The sequence below is a fragment of the Dromiciops gliroides genome, chromosome 3, assembly GCF_019393635.1.
Source record: "Dromiciops gliroides isolate mDroGli1 chromosome 3, mDroGli1.pri, whole genome shotgun sequence".
Taxonomy (NCBI): domain Eukaryota; kingdom Metazoa; phylum Chordata; class Mammalia; order Microbiotheria; family Microbiotheriidae; genus Dromiciops; species Dromiciops gliroides.
The window spans coordinates 59,481,581-59,501,104 of NC_057863.1; the positions used below are offsets into that span (position 1 = coordinate 59,481,581).

At 38.8% G+C, this 19,524-nt stretch overlaps 1 protein-coding gene across 1 annotated transcript in view; it reads left to right on the forward strand.

Moving 5' to 3' along the window:
- COL4A4 (collagen type IV alpha 4 chain) overlaps positions 1–19,524 on the forward strand; it is a 159,695-nt gene that overhangs the window by 17,005 nt on the left and 123,166 nt on the right. The window contains exons 2-4 of the mRNA XM_043995203.1: positions 1,790–1,964; positions 5,689–5,731; positions 11,887–11,964. Coding sequence (XP_043851138.1) covers positions 1,909–1,964; positions 5,689–5,731; positions 11,887–11,964 — 177 coding nt within the window. The 5' untranslated portion in view covers positions 1,790–1,908. The remainder of the gene's footprint in view (positions 1–1,789; positions 1,965–5,688; positions 5,732–11,886; positions 11,965–19,524) is intronic.

The window sequence follows — 19,524 nt, forward strand, 5'->3', positions numbered from 1 at the left end:
CTCTGTTATCTCTACTAACTTCTGATTTAGAAGTATGGGAATCCCAGGTTCATATCTCAGATTTGGGACACATCAGTACCCTTCTTCCACTTTGTCTGCTGTCCTAAATTAGCTTTCAAACCCTAAGGTTCCATCTGGGCCAAACTGTCTGTCTTCCTAGAACAAAGGTCCTCTCTCTGTCTCTGTCTCTCTGTGTCTCTTTGGTGTGTGTGTGTGTGTCTGTCTTTCTGTCTCTGTCTGTGTCTCTCTGTCTCTGTCTGTCTTTGTCTCTTTCTCTGTGTCTCGCTGTCTGTCTTTTTCTCTGTCTCTGTCTGTCTCTGCCTCTCTGTATCTCTCTGTCTCTTTGTCTCTGTCTCTCTCTGCCTGTCTCTGTCTCTCTGTCTCTCTCTGTCTTTGCCTCTCTGTATCTCTGTCTCCTTGTCTCTGTCTGTCTCTGCCTCTCTGTATCTCTCTGTCTCTTTGTCTCTGTCTCTCTGTCTCTCCAATTCCATGCTTCTGTAGCCTCCTCCTCTCTGTAACCGCATCTACCTCTTCCATCTCCCCATTTTCTTCTGCTTTCACATCTCTCAAGTCTCTGGTTCTTCTGATCTGCTACTAGCAAACTCTTTTTCTTCTCAAAGGTGGGAGGGGAAGATGAGTTGGTGGAGGGGGTTAAGATCAGCTCATTCTTCCTGTAGCAGCAGGTACTTCCTCCTATGCCTCTACAACCAATGTCTCCTGTGAGCTTGGTCAAAAGACCTGCTATGTAGACTTGATATCTTCCCCATAGGCTATAAGCTCCTTGAGGACAGGGACTGTTTAGTTTATTTCCTTGCATCTCTAGCACCTAGCACAGTGCCCAGAACTTGGTAGGCATTTAAGGAATGCCTGCTGAATGGTGGGTTTTCCTTGGATTTTCAAAGGAAAGGAAAATTATTTCCAGGCAACAGAAAAATATAAAAAGTCAGGAGAATTTCACCAAAATAGTTGGCAAACTAAAACACTGGCTTGCTGTATGTGATGTTTATAGTACTGGGTATCCATGTTCCTATTTCTAAAAAAAAATCATATTTTCTCTATATGTGTGTGTATGTATGTATATCTGCATATCTACACACATACTTTTATAGACACATATTCATACATACAAACACACAAAGTATAAATATACATATATATTCATACACAGAACTATGCATGTATTTTACATTACCTCTACCAGTTAGAGGAACTTGGGCAAGTTATTTTACTTCTCTGGGCCTCAGTTGCTCTATCTGGAAGAAGGTGGGGAGTCGGACCAGATCTCCAAGGTTCTTTCTAGTTTGGGTACTTGGTGGTTACATGTCTTCTCTTCCTTCCTTCCTTCCTTCCTTCCTTCCTTCCTTCCTTCCTTCCTTCCTTCCTTCCTTCCTTCCTTCCTTCCTTCCTTCCTTCCTTCCTTCCTTCCTTTCTTTCTCTTTCTTTCTTTCTTTCTTTCTTTCTTTCTTTCTTTCTTTCTTTCTTTCTTTCTTTCTTTCTTTCTTTCTTTCTTTTTCTTTCTATTTACTTATTCATCTATTAATTAATTGGTTCATTCATTTATTTATTTTTAGCATGTTTTTTTAAAGGAAATTAAGCATGAGTATGATTCCTCCCAATAATCTTTATTCAAGTTAAATATCTCATGGAAAGAGAGTAAGGTAATTCTTCAAAAAGGCTCTTTGTTGAATCTGTCCTCAGAAAAAAGTCTCTCGCTTGTTATAGTGTGAATAATAAAATATTGAATAGCCAACATACTGTTTTTAAGGAGATTTTTCTTCTTAACACACAGATTTCAAAACAAGACTACGTAGGTTATCGCTTGAAGACAAGGTTCATGCGGATGGAAAGAGAGACTGACTGAGGACCTTCATAGGAAGAGAAGACCTGAATGGGAAGTCATTTGTGCGAATGGCATTAATAAAGTGCTCTTTCCGATGGCTTAAACAGTCTGTAACTGGTCCTTGGTGAGTGCTGTGGCTGTACGCATCTGTTTAGATGTACTTCACACCCTGGAACTTGGGCCTTGTATAGACAACTGTTACTTGCATGCTTTCTGCCTTTGTAAAAACAAATCCTATATGTTTAAGATAACCTAAAGCCAACTTAATTTTCACTGTGGTGAAAGGCTTTTTATTATTTAAAACCTGAGCAGACCTTTTTATCTTTTAAATATTAAGAAGCAGTGTGTCATCAGTTAAAATATGGCACATAACTCAGTAGACAAAAATCATCAAGGAATGCATTAATAACATGAATAATATTAACATTTGCCATGTATGCATGCAGACATACACATATATAAAGGACGATGTGTATATATGCATGTATGTTTTTATGCATACATGTGTGTATATGTATATATACACACAAATCCTTTAAGCTTTTCAAAGTGTTTTATATATGTTAAAACTGGAGTTTAAATTGCAACTCTGCCTGTAATTCCCTCTGACTGCTTAATAATTTGTCTATCTCCTCAATGCTGCACATCCCTCATAGATAAAGTAGTTAAGACAATACATTTTGTCATGCTGGTGTGTCCTAACCTGACAAATTAAATCCAAAACCTTTAACCAGTAGCACAATACATTGTGAAAGTCATATGATTATACAAATGATGAAAATTAGGTAATTCATACAATTTTGCTGGAATAGAGGCCTAAGGAAGTTCCTTTGAAAGAATTAAGTGAATCTAACTTAGAAAGGACTTTAAATATCATCGAATTGGACTCCCTGCCCAGTATACAAATCTTCACAAGATGCACAACAAAAAGCTAACTTTTTTTTTTAAATACTGGTGGGACTCATTACTTCATCAATCAGTCAGTCAATAATTATTCATTAAGCACATACTATGTACTAGATTCTGTGCTATGTGCTGAGGTATACACAGACAAAAGAATCAGCCAAAAGGCATCATGAATTAGTTCACTTCAGTGCTGGACAGAGCTATTTGTGAGAATATTCTGCACTAGATAACTCAGTAGACAGAATGTGGGAATAGAGTCAGGAAGACCTGAATTCAAATCTGGTCTCAGACACTTACTATCTGTGTGGCCCTGGGCAAGTCATTTAACCTCTGTTTGCCTCATTTTCCTCCACTATAAAGTAGAAATAATAACAGCATCTACATCCCATGTTTGTTACAGAGTTCAAATGAAAGAATATATGTAAAGTAATGAAATTCTAACTCCTCATAAAAATAACCAATAATGTGGACTTTTCATCAATCTTTTCCATAACCAGTAAAAATAAGTATAATTTCAACCTGGATTTATTCTGCATAGCTCCAGAGGCAAGAAATAGGACTAATGGGACCAATGAAAATTACTGAGGAGCAAATTTTGAGTAAATGTAAAGGGGGGAGGATAAGCATTTATATAGTGTCAATTCCATACTGCAGTAAGAACTCGCTATTTAGAAGCATTTTGGTTTAAATGAAATGGATGTTAGACTAATGTGAAAACGTATTTCTAACTCTGCCTGTGCCAGCTGGCTGACTTGGGCAAATCATTTCCCCTCAGAAACCTCATTTTTCATCAGTAAAATGGGGGTGATAAGTGTTCTAGCATCTCATAGGGTTCTTGTGATGAAGGGGTGATATAATGTATATGAAAACTATTTGCTACACAAAAGTATCCTCATCCAATAGAGAGTAAGCTGAGTGGTAATTTAGAGATCTGTGTTCCAGGTTTCCTCTCTTAAATATTGAAACATCACCCTCTCTCCGCACACCTCCTGTGTTTGTCCTTTAATTTGCTGGTAGATGGAGGCCAAGGCCAACTTAGTTCTTTTGTGAATGTTCACGTATTCCAAATTAGCTGGTGCGAAATTACAAGACTTTATTATGGGAGAAAAAACTCCCCGTAAAGAATGTATCTAGATAAGGAACCATTGACAGAAGATCATGATTCTCTACTATACTCCTAGTTTTTCGATATATGAATCATAAGTTTCAGAGAGAAGCATGCCTTAGATTCTCCTTTGCCTTCCTATATTTAAATTGAGCTTATCAGCAACTCAAGGAGATTGCGCTAAGAGTGGGGAAAGAATGTTCACTTAAGACAAAAGACTATAGAGGAAAGAGAGAAAAAAGGAATGGGCAAAAAAGGGAGGGGGGTCCTTGAATAAGTCACTTAAGGCAACATGGGAAAGCTTTGGTTTTAAAGTCAGATAGGATGGTTTCAAATCCCAGTGATGCCATTACTGTATTGGGGACTTTGGGCAAACTCTGGACCTCTGATATCTCATTTGTGAAATGAAGGGGTCAGACTAGATGATTTCCCAGGTCCCTTTCAGCTCTAAGTCTGTGATCGTATAAGTATGTACCTCAGTTTCTTCATATCTAAAACAGGAATAATACTTAGACTAATTACCTCAAAAGTTTTCGTGAGAGAAAATGAGATAATGGGAGTGAAAGCATTTTGTGAATTGTAAAGCATATATAAATGTATGCTATCTTGAAATAATTTTATTGTTATTGATCTTATTTATATCACCTTTACTTTTTTTTGTGGGGCAATGAGGGTTAAGTGACTTGCCCAGGGTCACACAGTTAGTAAGTGTCAAGTGTCTGAGGCAGGATTTGAACTCAGGTCCTCCTGAGTCCAGGGCTGGTGCTTTATCCACTGTACCACCTAGCTTCCCTACCTTTACTTTCAATATATCCCTTGCTCCCCACTCCTACTCTGTGAACCATTCCTTGTAGAAAAAGGTTAAAAAGAGAAAAAAAAACAGTCTAGCAAAAGCAAGCAAAATATCACATGCCTGATAGTATAGGGAATATTTCAAAACCATACAGTACCCTCCTCTGCCAAGAGAAAAAGGGGCAGTTAATCCTCCACTTGAACATTTCGATTCTCTTCTTTTTTCTTCTGTTTACTTTGCTTAATCATTGACTATATTGTTTTCTCAGTTCTGCTGGTTTCACTCTGCATCAATTCATATGTCTTCCCATGCTTCTTTGAAATCTTCAGATCTTTTCTTATACCACAATAATATTTTGTAACAACAAATGTATGAAATTCTGCTTTGATCATATCAATCTACTTAAAATTTACAATAATTCCCTGTTGTCTAATAAATCAAGTTTCATCTCCCCTACTGGACTTTCCAGTCATGTTCTTTTTTCAGTATGTTTTTTCCCCTTTGTTTGAAATATCACCCCCTTTCTCTTCTGTCTAGCTTTCAAAACCTAGCCTAAGCAACCCCTCCACTTCTGCTTAGAGCTTTCTCTGGCTATATCAGCCCTCACTGTTGACTCTACATCCCAATAGTACTTATGAGTCTGACCCATATGACTTAGTACAGAACACTGTTGTGTTCTGTTTTCTCCAACTGTTTCACATTTGTTTGATTGGTTTTCCAAACATAATCATGAGCTCCTTGAGGATAGGGACCTTATCCTTTACTTTATGTGGTTTGTAGCACATACCAAAATGTTGAATCAAGAGCAGAAGTGGAAGAGGTCACTGTTGGTTGGTTGAAAACCAGAAAGAATATGGAGGTAGTGAGCAGCCGAGAACCAGCTCTGGGAGTTGGCTTCTTCTTGTACTATCTCTGACAGTTAGTGACAATTTATTTGTTAGAGATGAGGAGAGTCTCCTGTAAATTCACCTTCATTATTCATTTCTATTTTGTTTTGCATCAGAGTGAACAATTTAAACTAAACTGGATTTTTCTTTTTATCAGGTCGCTTGTAATTATTCTCTTTTCTATACAACAAGTTTATGGGGTAAGTACATCGATTAGAGATTATTTTCAGGCTTTTGATTTTTATAAATTTTACAAAGTAATAAGGAAACCAAACAAAATAGAAGTTTACTTCCTTCTTTCTTCTCTTTCCATTGTGATGTAGTGGGAAACACTTTAGGAGTCAGGAGACTATTCCCCATCTGCCACAAAATGTTATATGATTTTGAGGAAGTTACTTAATCTTTCTATACTTCTGTTTCATATGATAATTCTGAGTGGCAATTTGATCTAATATCAAGAGAGCCCTGGACTGGGTTCTGGCTGCAATGTTGTTACTAACTAGCTGTGTGACGTTGGAGAAGTCACTCCTGCACATGTTTTTTCATCTGTAAAATGAGGGTGTTCAACCAGATGAACTCTTTGAAGTGGACCTAATAGGATATGAATGAAGGTAATGGATGGAAGAGCACGTTGAAATTTCTCAAATGTTACACATACTCACTGTGCTATTAATTCCCTCCATTTTTCTTCTTACTCCATTTCTATACTTTTTCCTTTTCCTCTCCTGTCTCATGAATCAACTTCTTTTCAAGGTCTTATACTCCCCTAACCCTTACAACCAATGGCCAACTCCCTAACTGAAATTGACTTCATCCTGTCCTCTCTTATATTGTCACAGAAAATGTTGCCATCCAAATGATACCACCAAATGAGAAGTGAGAAACATTGTTCAAAAGTCAGATGTTAAGAAAGAATTATTTGAATATGGGACAAATTAGTAATCTTGGGGATTGGAGAGAGGTCTAGAACGACTTTTACTTGAACCTCCACTACAGCAAAGGTAATCATAAGAGTAGCTTATAGAGAGCCATAAGTTTTACTGAGTCCTTGTCCCACAACAACCCATTTTATAGATGAGGGAACTTAGGCTTCAGTTGAGGCTTTAGTCACACTTGCCTCATTGTCTCTCAATCACATCTTTAAATTGTTCAGACTAAGTGAACCATCCCTTATTCTTTATCTAGAGATTCTGAGATGTTTGCTTGTGGTACTATCAGACTACATTACTATCTAGATAAGCCTTGTTTATATATAGGGCAGCTGAGTGGCACACTGGCCCTGGAGTCAAAAGGACCTGAGTTCAAATCTAGCCTCAGACATTTACTAGCGGGGCAAGTCACTTAACCCCAATTGCCTTAAACAAGATATATATCTTACCACTGGATCCAGATGGCTCTGAAGTAAAGAGTGAGGTTGGTGACCTTGAACAACCTTCCCTCTCAGAAATCCAATTCAGTGCAAGTCATGACATCACCCTGATATCATGGTCCTTTTCAAGAAGGAAAGACAAACAACAACAGATTATATTTTAAAATTTTGCTTGCCTAATTTAATAGTTTTGTTGTTTCTAAAATATGTACCATGGGAATTATTGTGCAGTAGTGGTTAAAGGTTTGGCTTGGGAAACAGGAAGAGCTGAGTTCAAGTAACTATATGTTACATGCTGGCTGTGTGACCTTGGACAAGTCACTCACCTCTCAGTGTCCCTGGTTAATTCCCTAAGACTACAAACTATGAACAAATTCCTACACTGTATTTGTTGAAGAAGTTTCCACATTGATAGGTAGCTCTCCATACTGATGAAATCATGCAAATAAATAAATAAATAATGGAATACATACATATGCTATCCATTTTAGAAGAACAGATCTCTGTATAATCTGTTTTACTCTTACAATGGTGTTCTACTTGGTATATTTAAAGCAAGAGAAACTATTTAGGTTCTAGTCAGAGAACTTGTATTTGAATACCAATCTTGCCTCCCTATACAGGTCACTTAATTAATTTCTCTAGTCTCTAGTCTCATTTTCCTCATCTGTAAAATGAGGTGGTGGGTCCAGGATTCATCTAAGGTCCCCTCTTTGCTTGAAACAGCTGTTAAATCTAGGATCCTATCTTCATTTGTGCTGTTTGTTTGTTTCTGTCATCTGTTGCAGACATGCTCTATGACCACTCACCTATCTTTAGGAGCCACTAGCAAACTTTTCTGTGGCCAAAGAATCATTTGCCACAAATCTTTCAATGAAAATGGAAGTAAAAAGAAACACCCTTGTCATTATGATCAAGGTGCATGTATAGCCATTGTCCTTCTAGAGATTTCACTAAACACATAGTAACGTGTATCTCAACCTCAAATGACCCCAGTGTTCAAGTTACCCATGAGCTTGTTTGCAGTCATAGTTTGGCTGGAAGCATTAAAAAAAATCTTATCATGAGTTTCTACTGGCTTTGAACTTAATGTTTCTGCATTTGAAGATAACAAGTGATTTGGGGCTCTCGGACATTTTTTTGGAATTTTCAAATGCATTTTAATTTAAATTATCTAATTGTGAAAACATCTTCACTTATGTACATTGTTTAAATATGTAGCATTACTGAATAATATTCAAATTGAAAAAAATTACATATTCTTCAACCACTGTTTTCCATTGAAAGAAGTATGAATAGTGACATTGAAATGATCTATCCATCATCTATCCATCTGTCTATCATCGATCATCTATCTACATACATACATAAATACATATATCTATGTACATATATACATATATCTGTGTACATGCACATATCTGGATAGATATTATACATTATGCGTTATTTGGGAGCTGGTAATGACCATTTGGCAGAAAGTATGGGGTGGCATTGCAGGAAGGGAATTTAGAGGTAAGCTATTTTAAATCCTTTATGTTATAGATGAGTAAAACTGAAGCACAGAGATCATAGTGTCCCACCCTCTCATTTGTCAGTTTCAGTGTTTCCCAATGGCACTTACTTGATCCAAGCTAAGTGTTCAGTTGTGTACTTAAGAACCTTTTTTTTCAGGAAATCTGAATGTGGAGGACTATGAGGGGGTGAAATGATTTGCCCAAGATTGAACAGTTAAAAAGTATCAGAATCGGGGGCAGCTAGGTGGCGCAGTGGATAGAGCACCGGCCCTGGAGTCAGGAGTACCTGAGTTCAAATTCGACCTCAGACACTTAACACTTACTAGCTGTGTGACCCTGGGCAAGTCACTTAACCCCAATTGCCTCACTAAAAAAAAAAAAGTATCAGAATCTCTGAAGACAAATCAGATACTCTTGCACAATACAGGTGCAATCATTTACACAAAATCACTTTTTTTTTTTTTTGCGGGGCAATGAGATTGTGACTTTCCCAGGGTCACACAGCTAGTAAGTATCAAGTGTCTGAGGCTGGCTTTGAACTCAGGTCCTCCTGAATCCAGGGCCAGTGCTTTATCCACTGTGCCACCTAGTTGCCCCCTTTAAAAAAATTTTTTCCCCACAAAATCACTTTTTAACATTCAGCAGAGTCAGGGATTAGAATTCAAATCTTCTTGTCTTCTGATTTCCTCCTTACCTCCTCCTTTCCTCCCCACTCCCAGCTTAGTGCTCTTACCACAACATTTTAACACAACTTTAGGTTTCAAAACAGGAACCTTAAAAAAGAGAGAAGAAGGTCAAGAGGCCTTTTTGCATCAATATTTGGGTCAGGACTGATCCTCAGATAGAATGGTTAAGGCACTGAATTTTGTGTTCAGAGACTTTTCTCAGCCAGCACTGTTACTCCCATACCAGGATTCTGAGATGAATAGCCCACCACTTCAAAGGTATGTGTTTCCTGTGGGCCATAAGTCAATTAATGTATGTAAGTGTTCTTGATTTTTAAATGTAACTGTACATTTAGTAAACTGCTTTCCTTGGAGGTGGGCAGGAAGGAAATAGAAAAATGATGAGTGGGTCAGATGGGTTAGCTGCCATGATAAGGAAGAGGAAATGTGTTATGAAAGAAATTGTCTGAAGCCAGATCATCTTGTGCTGTTGTGCTGTGTCTAACTCTTCATGACCCCATTTTTTGGGGGGCAAAGATACTGGAGTGATTTGTCATTTCCTTCTCCAGATCATTTTACAGATGAGGAAACTGAGGCAAACAGGGTTAAGTGACTTGCCCAGGGTCACACAGATAGTAAGTGTACAAAGTTAGATTTGATCTCCTAAAGATGAATCTTCCTGACTTCAGGCTCAGTGTTCTATCCACTGAGCATCTTGTAATCATATGTATGTATGGGGGTGGGGTATCAGTGAGTGGAAGGGAAATGGGTTCTGTGGTGGGTAAAGTAACCCACTGAGGTCTCATAGTACTTTAAGGGAAGTAGTTTCAGTATGTGACTGAAAAATTAGCCATCAAAGCACCGTACTTCCTTTAGTACCTGAGAATGAGAACCTGCCTGTCTTGGGGATGATGTAAGGAAAATTAGATCAGAAGCCAAACCCAGGTGTTAGTTAAGCTGGACAAAGCTGAATTCTGGAACTAGAAGATCTATCTGTGATTTGCCCACTTACATTCATAATACATCTATACATATACACATACACAGAATAGTAGAATAGCAAATTAAATCTTGTACTCTTAATGTCTCAAGGGAAGTCTTGTACTCTTAATGGCTGACTGAGCTTGTGATATTCTGATAACTCACTATGGAAGAGAAGTACAGAGGAGGAGTTTAGAACACAGCTATAGTCCCAAGGTAGAAATCTAAGGGAAAGGATCCTATTTAATTCTTTGGGTGGTAACAGTAGATGAGAGCAGTAATGAAAGCACAGAACTTTTTGTCTGAGCATACTGCTTGTATTTTTATATCTTTCCCTTACTATTCAATGCTATGGATTTCTCCCTTGATGTTATCAAAGCTGTGGTTAGCTGTCACATTGGAAAGGTGGGGATAAACTAATTCACACTAAAGTATTAATGACTGATAAATGTTACCTCCATGAGTGGCTTTTGCATCTTGACATGGAATAGGTCTTAGACCCAAAGACTGAATTTATAATGTAATAGAAATGAGGCATCTGTGGTAGGCAGGAGGGGGAAAAGATTTCTGTGGAAAACTGGGAGCAGGAAGGATTTTCCCCATGCCTTTCAAACCACAGTGTCACTTATATGGCTGTATAAGTCAACTCATCCCCACAAGTAAGATGGATCCCAGTTATGCATTTGATGACAAGGTGCTTCAGCAGCCTTCCCTGGGTGATAGTTCCCATTTTATTACAATCTTTCCTTGGCCTTAGCTAAATGTCTTTAGGACTCTGCTCACTTCCCTCTCTCCTGGATTATTACATTAATCCATTTCTCAAATCACTCCCCTCTCTCATCTAGCCCCCTCCACACAAAAGCCAAAATTATTTTCCTACATCACAAGTTTGACCATGTCACTCTCCTAGTCAATAACCTCCAGTAGCTCCCAATTACCTTCTGGATAAAATTCTAATTCCTCTTTTTGGCATTTCATGCCCATTACAATTTTATGTCTAGATTTATTAAATATTACTATCTTTCACATATTCCACATTCCAGCCAAACTGGATTACTTACTCTTCTTCATACATCTAAACTAGGTGGCACAGTGGATAGAATGATTGTTGGAGTGGGAGTTAGAAAGATGTGAGTTGAAATCTGGCTAACTGTGTGACCTCAGGCAAGTCACTTAATTCCTATTTGCCTGACTTTCCCCATCTTTAATTGGGAATAATAATAGCCTTTACCTTCCAGGGTTCTTGTGTAGATCAAATGAGATAATATTTGTAAGGCACTTTGCAAACCTTAAAGCGCGATTTAAATAGTATCTTCTATTATTATTATTCCATTTCCCATCTCTGTGCCTTTGTGTAAGCTAGCCCCGGATTCATGGAATGCATTCCCTCTTCTTGGAATCTCTTGCCTCTTGGTTCAGTCCAAGCATCACTTCCCATGTGTAGTTTTTCCTGATTCACCCTCCCACTAGAAAGCTACCCCCCCCCCCAAATAACTCGTACTTTCTTTTTATGCAATTTGCATTTACTTATGAGGTATATTGAATCGAATTGAATATAAACTCTTTGAAGGCAGGGACTCTTTGCTTTTGTCTTTGTATCCCCTGTACCTAGCGCTGTGTGGCTATGTAATAGGTGCTTAACAAACGCTGGGTAGGTGATTAGTATGCATGACTGATTCAGTATCTGGGCCTCAATGGACTGAAAGATAAAAGGAAAATTTGCCAAATTCCCATGAGTGAGTTAGACTGAGTAATTTCATGTCCTTTCATTCCAAAGTAAACCCTGTTTTACTGCTAAACACTTTTTTTTTTTTAACTTTCAGGGTGGAAAGAAGTATTCTGGTCCTTGTGGAGGACGAGATTGTTCAGTCTGCCAGTGTTTTCCTGAAAAAGGATCTCGGGTGAGTGATTAAACAGTTAACTTGGATAAAGTCAGTGACATTTTGAAACATTTAAAGTGATAACCAGGGGATGCTCAATTCTTGGTCATTTAGGGAAATAAATAGCTAACTTTTATTATAACCTTCTTTTTCTTTTCTTTTTTTTTTTTTTTGGTGAGGCAGTTGGGGTTAAGTGACTTGCCCAGGGTCACACAGCTAGTAAGTGTTAAGTGTCTGAGGCCAGATTTGAACTCAAGTCCTCCTGACTCCAGGGTCGATGCTCTATCCACTGTGCCACCTAGCTGCCCCCTGTAACTTTCAATAATGAGAGTTCATCACATCTTGAAGAGCATTTTCCATTGTAATCAGAACACCACACAGGTAGGCATGACAGGCCAAATAATCTGGTTAGTCACAGTGTACATCTTATAAGTAAAGTCAACAAGAATTTTGTTAAGTTGGAATATACATTCATATGGGGTGGCTAGGTGGTGCAGTGAATAGAGCACTGTCCTTGGAGTCAAGAGGACCTGAGTTCAAATCTCACCTCAGACACTTACTAGCTGTGTTACCCTGGGCAAGTCACTTAGCTCCAATTGCCTTAAAACATCCAGGGCCATCTCCAGTCATCTTGATGTATATCTTGCCACTGGACCCACATGGCTTTGAAGAAGAGAGTGAGGTTGGTGACTTTGCACAGCCCTCCCTCACTTAAATCCAATTCAGTGCAAGTCATGATATCACCCTGATGCCATGGTCCTCTTTGAGAAGGAAGGACAAACAAGAACAAGAAATTCATATGTGCATACATACACATCTATGTATATATGTGTAAACATATAAAGACATTTTCTCCCTTTATATGGGAATATAGATACAAATAGAAAGATAGTCCCTGCCCTCAATGATCTATAGTTTAGTGGGGAAACATTTCAGCAATCTTCCATGCATCTGATATGTAGGAAATTTTAAAAATCTAGATCAAGGGCAATAAAAATGTTGAATTCCATATTTTTCACATTGTTTTGATCTGAAAAAATGTTTTCCAGGGCAAGTTATAATGTATATATGATTGTCTTATGCCTGAGAGCAAATCATGTGTTCTTGTTGTTTTTTGTTTTTTGTTTGTTTTGTTTTTTTTTGGCGAGGCCATTGGGGTTAAGTGACTTACCCAGGGTCACACAGCTAGTAAGTGTTAAGTGTCTAAGGTTGGATTTGAACTCAGGTCCTCCTGAATCCAGGGCCAGTGCTTTATCCACTGAACCACCTAGCTGCCCCCAAATCATGTGTTCTTAATCTAGTTTCCAGTGAAGAAGAGCAATCATGGAAAAGGAAGGACCAGTTCTTTATTGTAAGGGGCCCAGACATAGCCTTACTTCCCTCACCCCTATTATATCTATTTCTGCTAGTGAAGAAAGAAATTTGGAAGATGGCTTCATAGACAAAACCATACTAAAATTTTTAATAAGGTCTCTATACTATCATAGACTTGGGCTGGACACTCTCAGTCATTTTCCTAAAGGCTCCCTTGTTCATGCTAGACTTTGAAAATTTCTGATTCAGAGTACAAGTTGATGGGAGAAAGAGGAAAATGGATAGAAATGGAAAGAAATATCTTGGAAAAAATTCTGTTCTCTGCATGTGACTCCCTTTTTTGTAACTTGCTTTTTATTATAAAATCTTTTTCAAAACTTAATGAATGTTGGTTTCTGAGATGAGGCTCTGGAATTCCATGGGGGTGGTTAATCCCCCTGTTGTTTCAACTTGGCTGGAATGATAAAAAAAGCAAAAATACTCCACAGTCTTCTAGGAAGGTGTGTTCTGAAAAGCTCTGGACAATTCTTTGAGTCAAATCTCGCCAACTCCTTTGAAGTCTGACTTCCCTGTGTCAGTCTTGTGTGGAATGTACATGACTACTTAAGAAATAAAACTCAGTAAAGATTAGTGGGCTGGGACTTGGGAAAAGGCACCCTTGAGGGGAAGGACTATGTCTTCTGTAACTTTGTATCCCATAGGCTCTTGTGTGTAGTAGACACGGAGTAAGAATGAGGGTCTTTACGGGTTAATTTGACTGTACCACAGCCCACTGGATTGGCATGAATATCTCTTGCTCTCTTATTATTTACTCTCAAATCAGGCAGGCCCTTCTGAACTCATATCAAGCTACTTTGAGTGTGTAGTGGGAGGAGAATCAGACCTAAAAATACACAGAAGAGAGTGGAAAGAAGTTCAGAAGGGGACAAAGAGAAGCAAGGCAATGTGGACCCAGGCTTCTTAGGCCTGGCTCTATAACTCACTAGTCTCATGACCTGCAGCGAGCCAACCTCTTAAAGTCTGTTTCCTTATCAGCTAAATGGAGATCTTAATACTTGTTCTGCCTAGCTCATGGGATTTTTTAGAAGAATTAAATGAGGTCATGTCTGTTAAAAGCCCTTCAAAAACTGTAAAGTATAATAGAGATATAGGGTACTAAGGTCCTGATGTCTGCATGTGAGGTGAGGGAATCACACTCAAGTACATTTTTGGGCAATAGACTCTGATTATAATTTGGCCTGAATTAAGGCTGTCAGTACAAGATCAAGGAGAGAATCAGAAAATCACAGAACTACCAAATTTCACAGTAGGAAGGGATAATAAGATCCATCTAGTGCCACTGGTGTCTGACAAAGGATTCCCTTTATTATAAATCTTGCTTAAAGCTATCAAGTGAGGGAAAAGTAGCTCGTGGCCCCTTTGACTTTTGGGTGGTTCTAATTATTAGAAGGGTGGCTAAGTGGAACAGTGGATAGAACAATGGGCCTGGAGTCAGGAAGATTCATCTTCCTGAGTTCAAATCTGACCTCAGACACTTACTAGGTGTGTGACCCTAGGAAAGTCACTTAATCCTGTTTGCCTCAGTTTCCTCATCTGTAAAATGATCTAGAGGAGGAAATGGCAAACCACTCCAGTGGGGTCACGAAGAGTCAGACACAACTGAATGACAATTGTTAGAAAGTTTTTTTGCTTACATCAAAACTAAATCTCCCTTTCCTTGATAGCAACCCATTTCTTCTAGTTCTATCCCTTGGGACCAAGGAGAATAAGTAATTACTCTTTCATATCAAGTACTTGAAGACAACTATCAAGTCTCTTTCATGTCCTTTCCTCCAGGCTAAGTGTCTTCAATTCCTTCAACCAGTTCTCATATGGCATGAATTTTAAATTCTTCTTACCATGGTGTTTGCCATCATATGAACATTCTCCAGCTTAAAAATATCTTTACTAAAATGTGGTGCTCAGAATTTACCCTTCCAATGGGTTCTGACCAGGGCAGAAGACAGTAGGGCAGTCACTTCCTTATTGCTGAACATTATGCATCTTTTGTTTTGTTTTGTTTTTTGGCGGGGCAATGAGGGTTAAGTGACTTGCCCAGGGTCACACAGCTAATAAGTGTTAAGTGTCTGAGGCCAGATTTGAACTCAGGTCCTCCTGAATCCAGGGCTGGTGCTCTATCCATTGCACCACTTAGCTGCCCCCAAACATTATGCATCTTTAAAAAAATTTATTACTATGACTTGTACTAACATAACAAATATTAACATTTATATTTCCTTATACAAAGAATAGAGAAAGAGGATCCATATATGACATAGTACATTTCTGTTATCTGCAACTCAGGGTTTTGGGGGTATATATTAAATTTAATGTGGTGGTTCCAACATTGCCTTGCTTGTCTATGTTCCCTTCTGAGCTTCTTTCTGTTTTCTTCTGTGTGTATACATATGTACATACACATGTAAACATATATGTATCTATTTTTTCAGTGTTTCATTGATGATGAAATCTTATCATCCTTTTTCTTCTTTTTTTGGTGCTGTGTCTCTTTTAGATGAATGCAGCTGGGCAAGGCCTATAGCATGGCTTAGTGCGTAGAGTCTTAAGTGCCTTAAAGTCACAGACCAGAAGTCAACTCCTGCCAGCATCAGGTTCTTTGTAGTTCTGAGATTCTGTGACAACTGAATTCAACAAATTCAGTTTAACATTGGGCTGGGGGGCCCTGGGCTAAACATCTCATCTCTCAGTGCTCCAGGAAATCCTTTAAGATTAAAAGTTGTAGAGAAGATACTAATCTTCATTGGTAGGAGAGGGTTCCCCACTAGGGGATCATAGTAGCTTTTTTGGATAAATTACTGCCTAACCGTACTCTCCATATCTTCTCTATCTAACAGTGTTTTCACCTGTGCTGTCCCTATTAACTTTTATCTCATTACATTTTGGGGGGTGGGGTGGGGCAATGGGGGTTAAGTGACTTGCCCAGGGTCACACAGCTAGCAAGTGGCAAGTGTCTGAGTTCGGTTTTGAACTCAGGTCCTCCTGAATCCAAGGCCGGTGCTTTATCCACTGTGCCACCTAGCTGCCCCTTATCTCATTACATTTTACCTGCTGTTCTTGCTTAGCAAGATCTCATTGAATCTTGATTCTGTCTTCTCTGTTGGTTCTGCTCCAGGCCATGTCTCTCCCTTGCCTACTTCTCAACCTGGCATTTGAAACTCTCCATGATATATCCCTAACCTATCTTCTCTGTGTTACTCCACTCACTTTGTCCTGAATACTTCTTCTTCTTCTTCTTTTTTTTTTTTTTTTTTGCAGGACAATGAAGGTTAAGTGACTTGCCCAGGGTTACATAGCTAGTAAGTGTCAAGTGTCTGAGGCCGGATTTGAACTCATGTCCTCCTGAATCCAGGGCTGGTGCTTTATCCACTGTGCCACCTAGCTGCCCCTGTCCTGAATACTTCTTACCCATTTCCATGTCTGTGACTTTCTTCCAGACATTTTCTCTTGCTTGAAATGCCCTTTCTCATCTTCTCAACTTTTCTTACACTCATCTTTTCTTCAGAGTCCTCCTCAAACCCAAGGACTGCCCTGGACAGTCAGTCAATAGACATTTATTAAGCATCTATTACTACAAGCCAATCACAGTGCTAAGCCCTGGGGAATATAAAGAAAGGCAAAAGACAGCCCCTGCCCTTGGAGAACTCAATCTAACTTGAGACACACCTTGAAAACAACTATAGGCAGACAACCTATATGGAGGATAAATAGGAAATAAGCAACAGTAGTAAGGTACTAGAATTGAGATAGATTCAGTAAAGTTTCCTGAAACATCCTGAAACATCCTAGTCCCCAAATTCAAACAAACATGTTTTTAAAAACCTAAAAGGGAAAAAAAAGATTCTATCAACACATTAGTAAGAGGTAAGCAGTTTTTCTGTGATAAAATTCTGGCCAAGCTATCAAATATTTGCCAGAACCAATCTCTCTCTCTCTCTCTCTCTCTCTCTCTCTCTCTCTCTCTCTCTCTCTCTCTCTCTCTCTGGGTTCCTATAAACATTAGTGTCAGTTTCATTTACTTGGTACTTACTTATCACAGCCTCTTGTCTTAGTCATTCTCTTATGTGTTCATGTCTTAATCTTCCCAGTCAGACCACATACATCTTGAGAGCATTGGCTTAGGTCTTATGTCCCATAATATCCCTGTGTTGCTTTGTACAGAATATTTACTCAATAAATATTATTAGATTGTTTGATTTGTTAATTGATTCCATTGACCAACTATTGACAATTAGCTATAATGAACAATTGACAGCTATAATGAACAATTAACAACAATTAACTAATCAGTTGGTTAGCCAACTAGCAAACTCTTGGGTGAAGGCCTAAAGACCATTAGCTGAGAGCCAGGGAGAGGATGAGCTACTGAACTGCCCATTTCTTGCATCAGAAAAGTAATTCCCTTCAGTTCTCTCCCATATTCACATAGCAGTCTGACATATAGCTCACTAAGGCACTTGGGTTTCTTACAATTATCTATTTTATACCCCTACAAGCTTGTGAGTTCCATAAAAGCAAATGTGTCTTATCTAGGGCTTTGTGTCTCTCTATTGCCTACTACGGTGCTCTGAACATAGTAGGTATTGAATTAGGAAAGAAATAACGAAGGAAGGCAAGGATGATATTCAAAGGAGCTGTGTGCAAATAGGAGTGTGGGGCATCTAGATGGGGGAAAAAAGGCAAGAAAACAGCTTCAAATTCTTCCCCTCTCTTCCTTGAGCTTTTTGTTAAGTAAATAATCTCAGTTCAATGGGAAAATTAGTGTTTTTGGCTGGGATCAATGCCCTGGTGAATGACTCATCCAGGCACAGGAACTAGACCTTTGAACTGAAGTCATCCATGTTCTACATACAGTTAGTGGAGAGCCGTGACATAGGCTAGATTACAGATTGTCACATTTTACCTTAGTGACAAATGGGGATTTTCAGTCAAGGGAGAATGAGCAGACCTGTGTTCATCCTCATAGTCACTCAACCAATGTCAAACTGAATTTAATGAATCTCAGAATTGGCAAGGATCTTATAGAAGCAGTCTAGTTCAACTCCCTCTTGACCAGGAGTCACTTCTGGTTAACACTTCTAATGGTATTTCTAACAAATAGTCATTCAGCTACTATTTTTTTCTTCTTTTAAAGACTAGATCTTCTTGTCTTGCCCAGGCTGGAAATAAAATGGCCCCTCGTGGTCCCGATCCCAAGGCTGACCAGTATGGAAGCTTTCACCTGTTCTGTTTTTCCCATCTGGGCCAGTTTTCCTTTCCTTAGACAGCTAAGTGCTCCTCCACTCTCTTGAGGCTCACTATATTGGCACCTTAGAGTAGACACCCAATCAGCTTTAGCCCTTCTACAGGTGAGCTGCTCATGCAATCCAGCAGCCTCAGCTTCCCCCAAGCCACCACACCTGACCATCCAGCTCCTTAACAAAGATCAAGTCAGACCCACTGCTCTTTAAAACGGCACATTCTGCTTTTGCATAGCTCTCATTTTTAGGATTTTTTTAACCTAAGTTCAGTCTAAATTTGTTCCTCTGAAACTTCAGCTCTTCTATAATCTAAGCCCTTGGAAAACAGATACCACACCTTACGATTTCCCATATGCTCAAAATGTAATTTATTCATTTCCTGCCCCCCCAACAAATATGCATTAAGTACCAGTTGTCTAGGGTGCATTGGGCAAGGTTCTGGGGGAGATAGAAGGTTTACATAATCAGTGGTCCCTGATCTCATGAAGTTTACAGGCTAGTATGGACATATAATAGGTGCCTAAAGAATATGAGTAATTGAGGTCACTCTTGGTCACTTGGATGTGACTCCCATAGAAGTTGCCTGAAGGTAGAATACTAGCATCTGACGATTGCTCGAGGAGTTTTCTCATGGGATTGTTGTTTAAGTGGTAGCATCTTCATCTGTGGGTACAGGGATGGAAGAAATGCATCAAGGGGACTTTCCAAGGGTTTGTTTTGTCTCCCTCATTCTACTATAAATTATTTGAGGACTAATACAATACTTTCTCTTCTTTTTTAAAATATATTTTTTAAATTTTTGGACTTGGGAATTAATAATAATAATGTTGTTGTTGTTGTTCAGTTGTTCTTAGTTGTGTCTGACTCTTTGTGACCCCATTTGGGGTTTTCTTGGCAAAGATATTGGAATGGTTTGCCATTTCCTCCTCCAGCTCATTTTAGAGATGAGGAAACTGAGGCAGACAGGGTT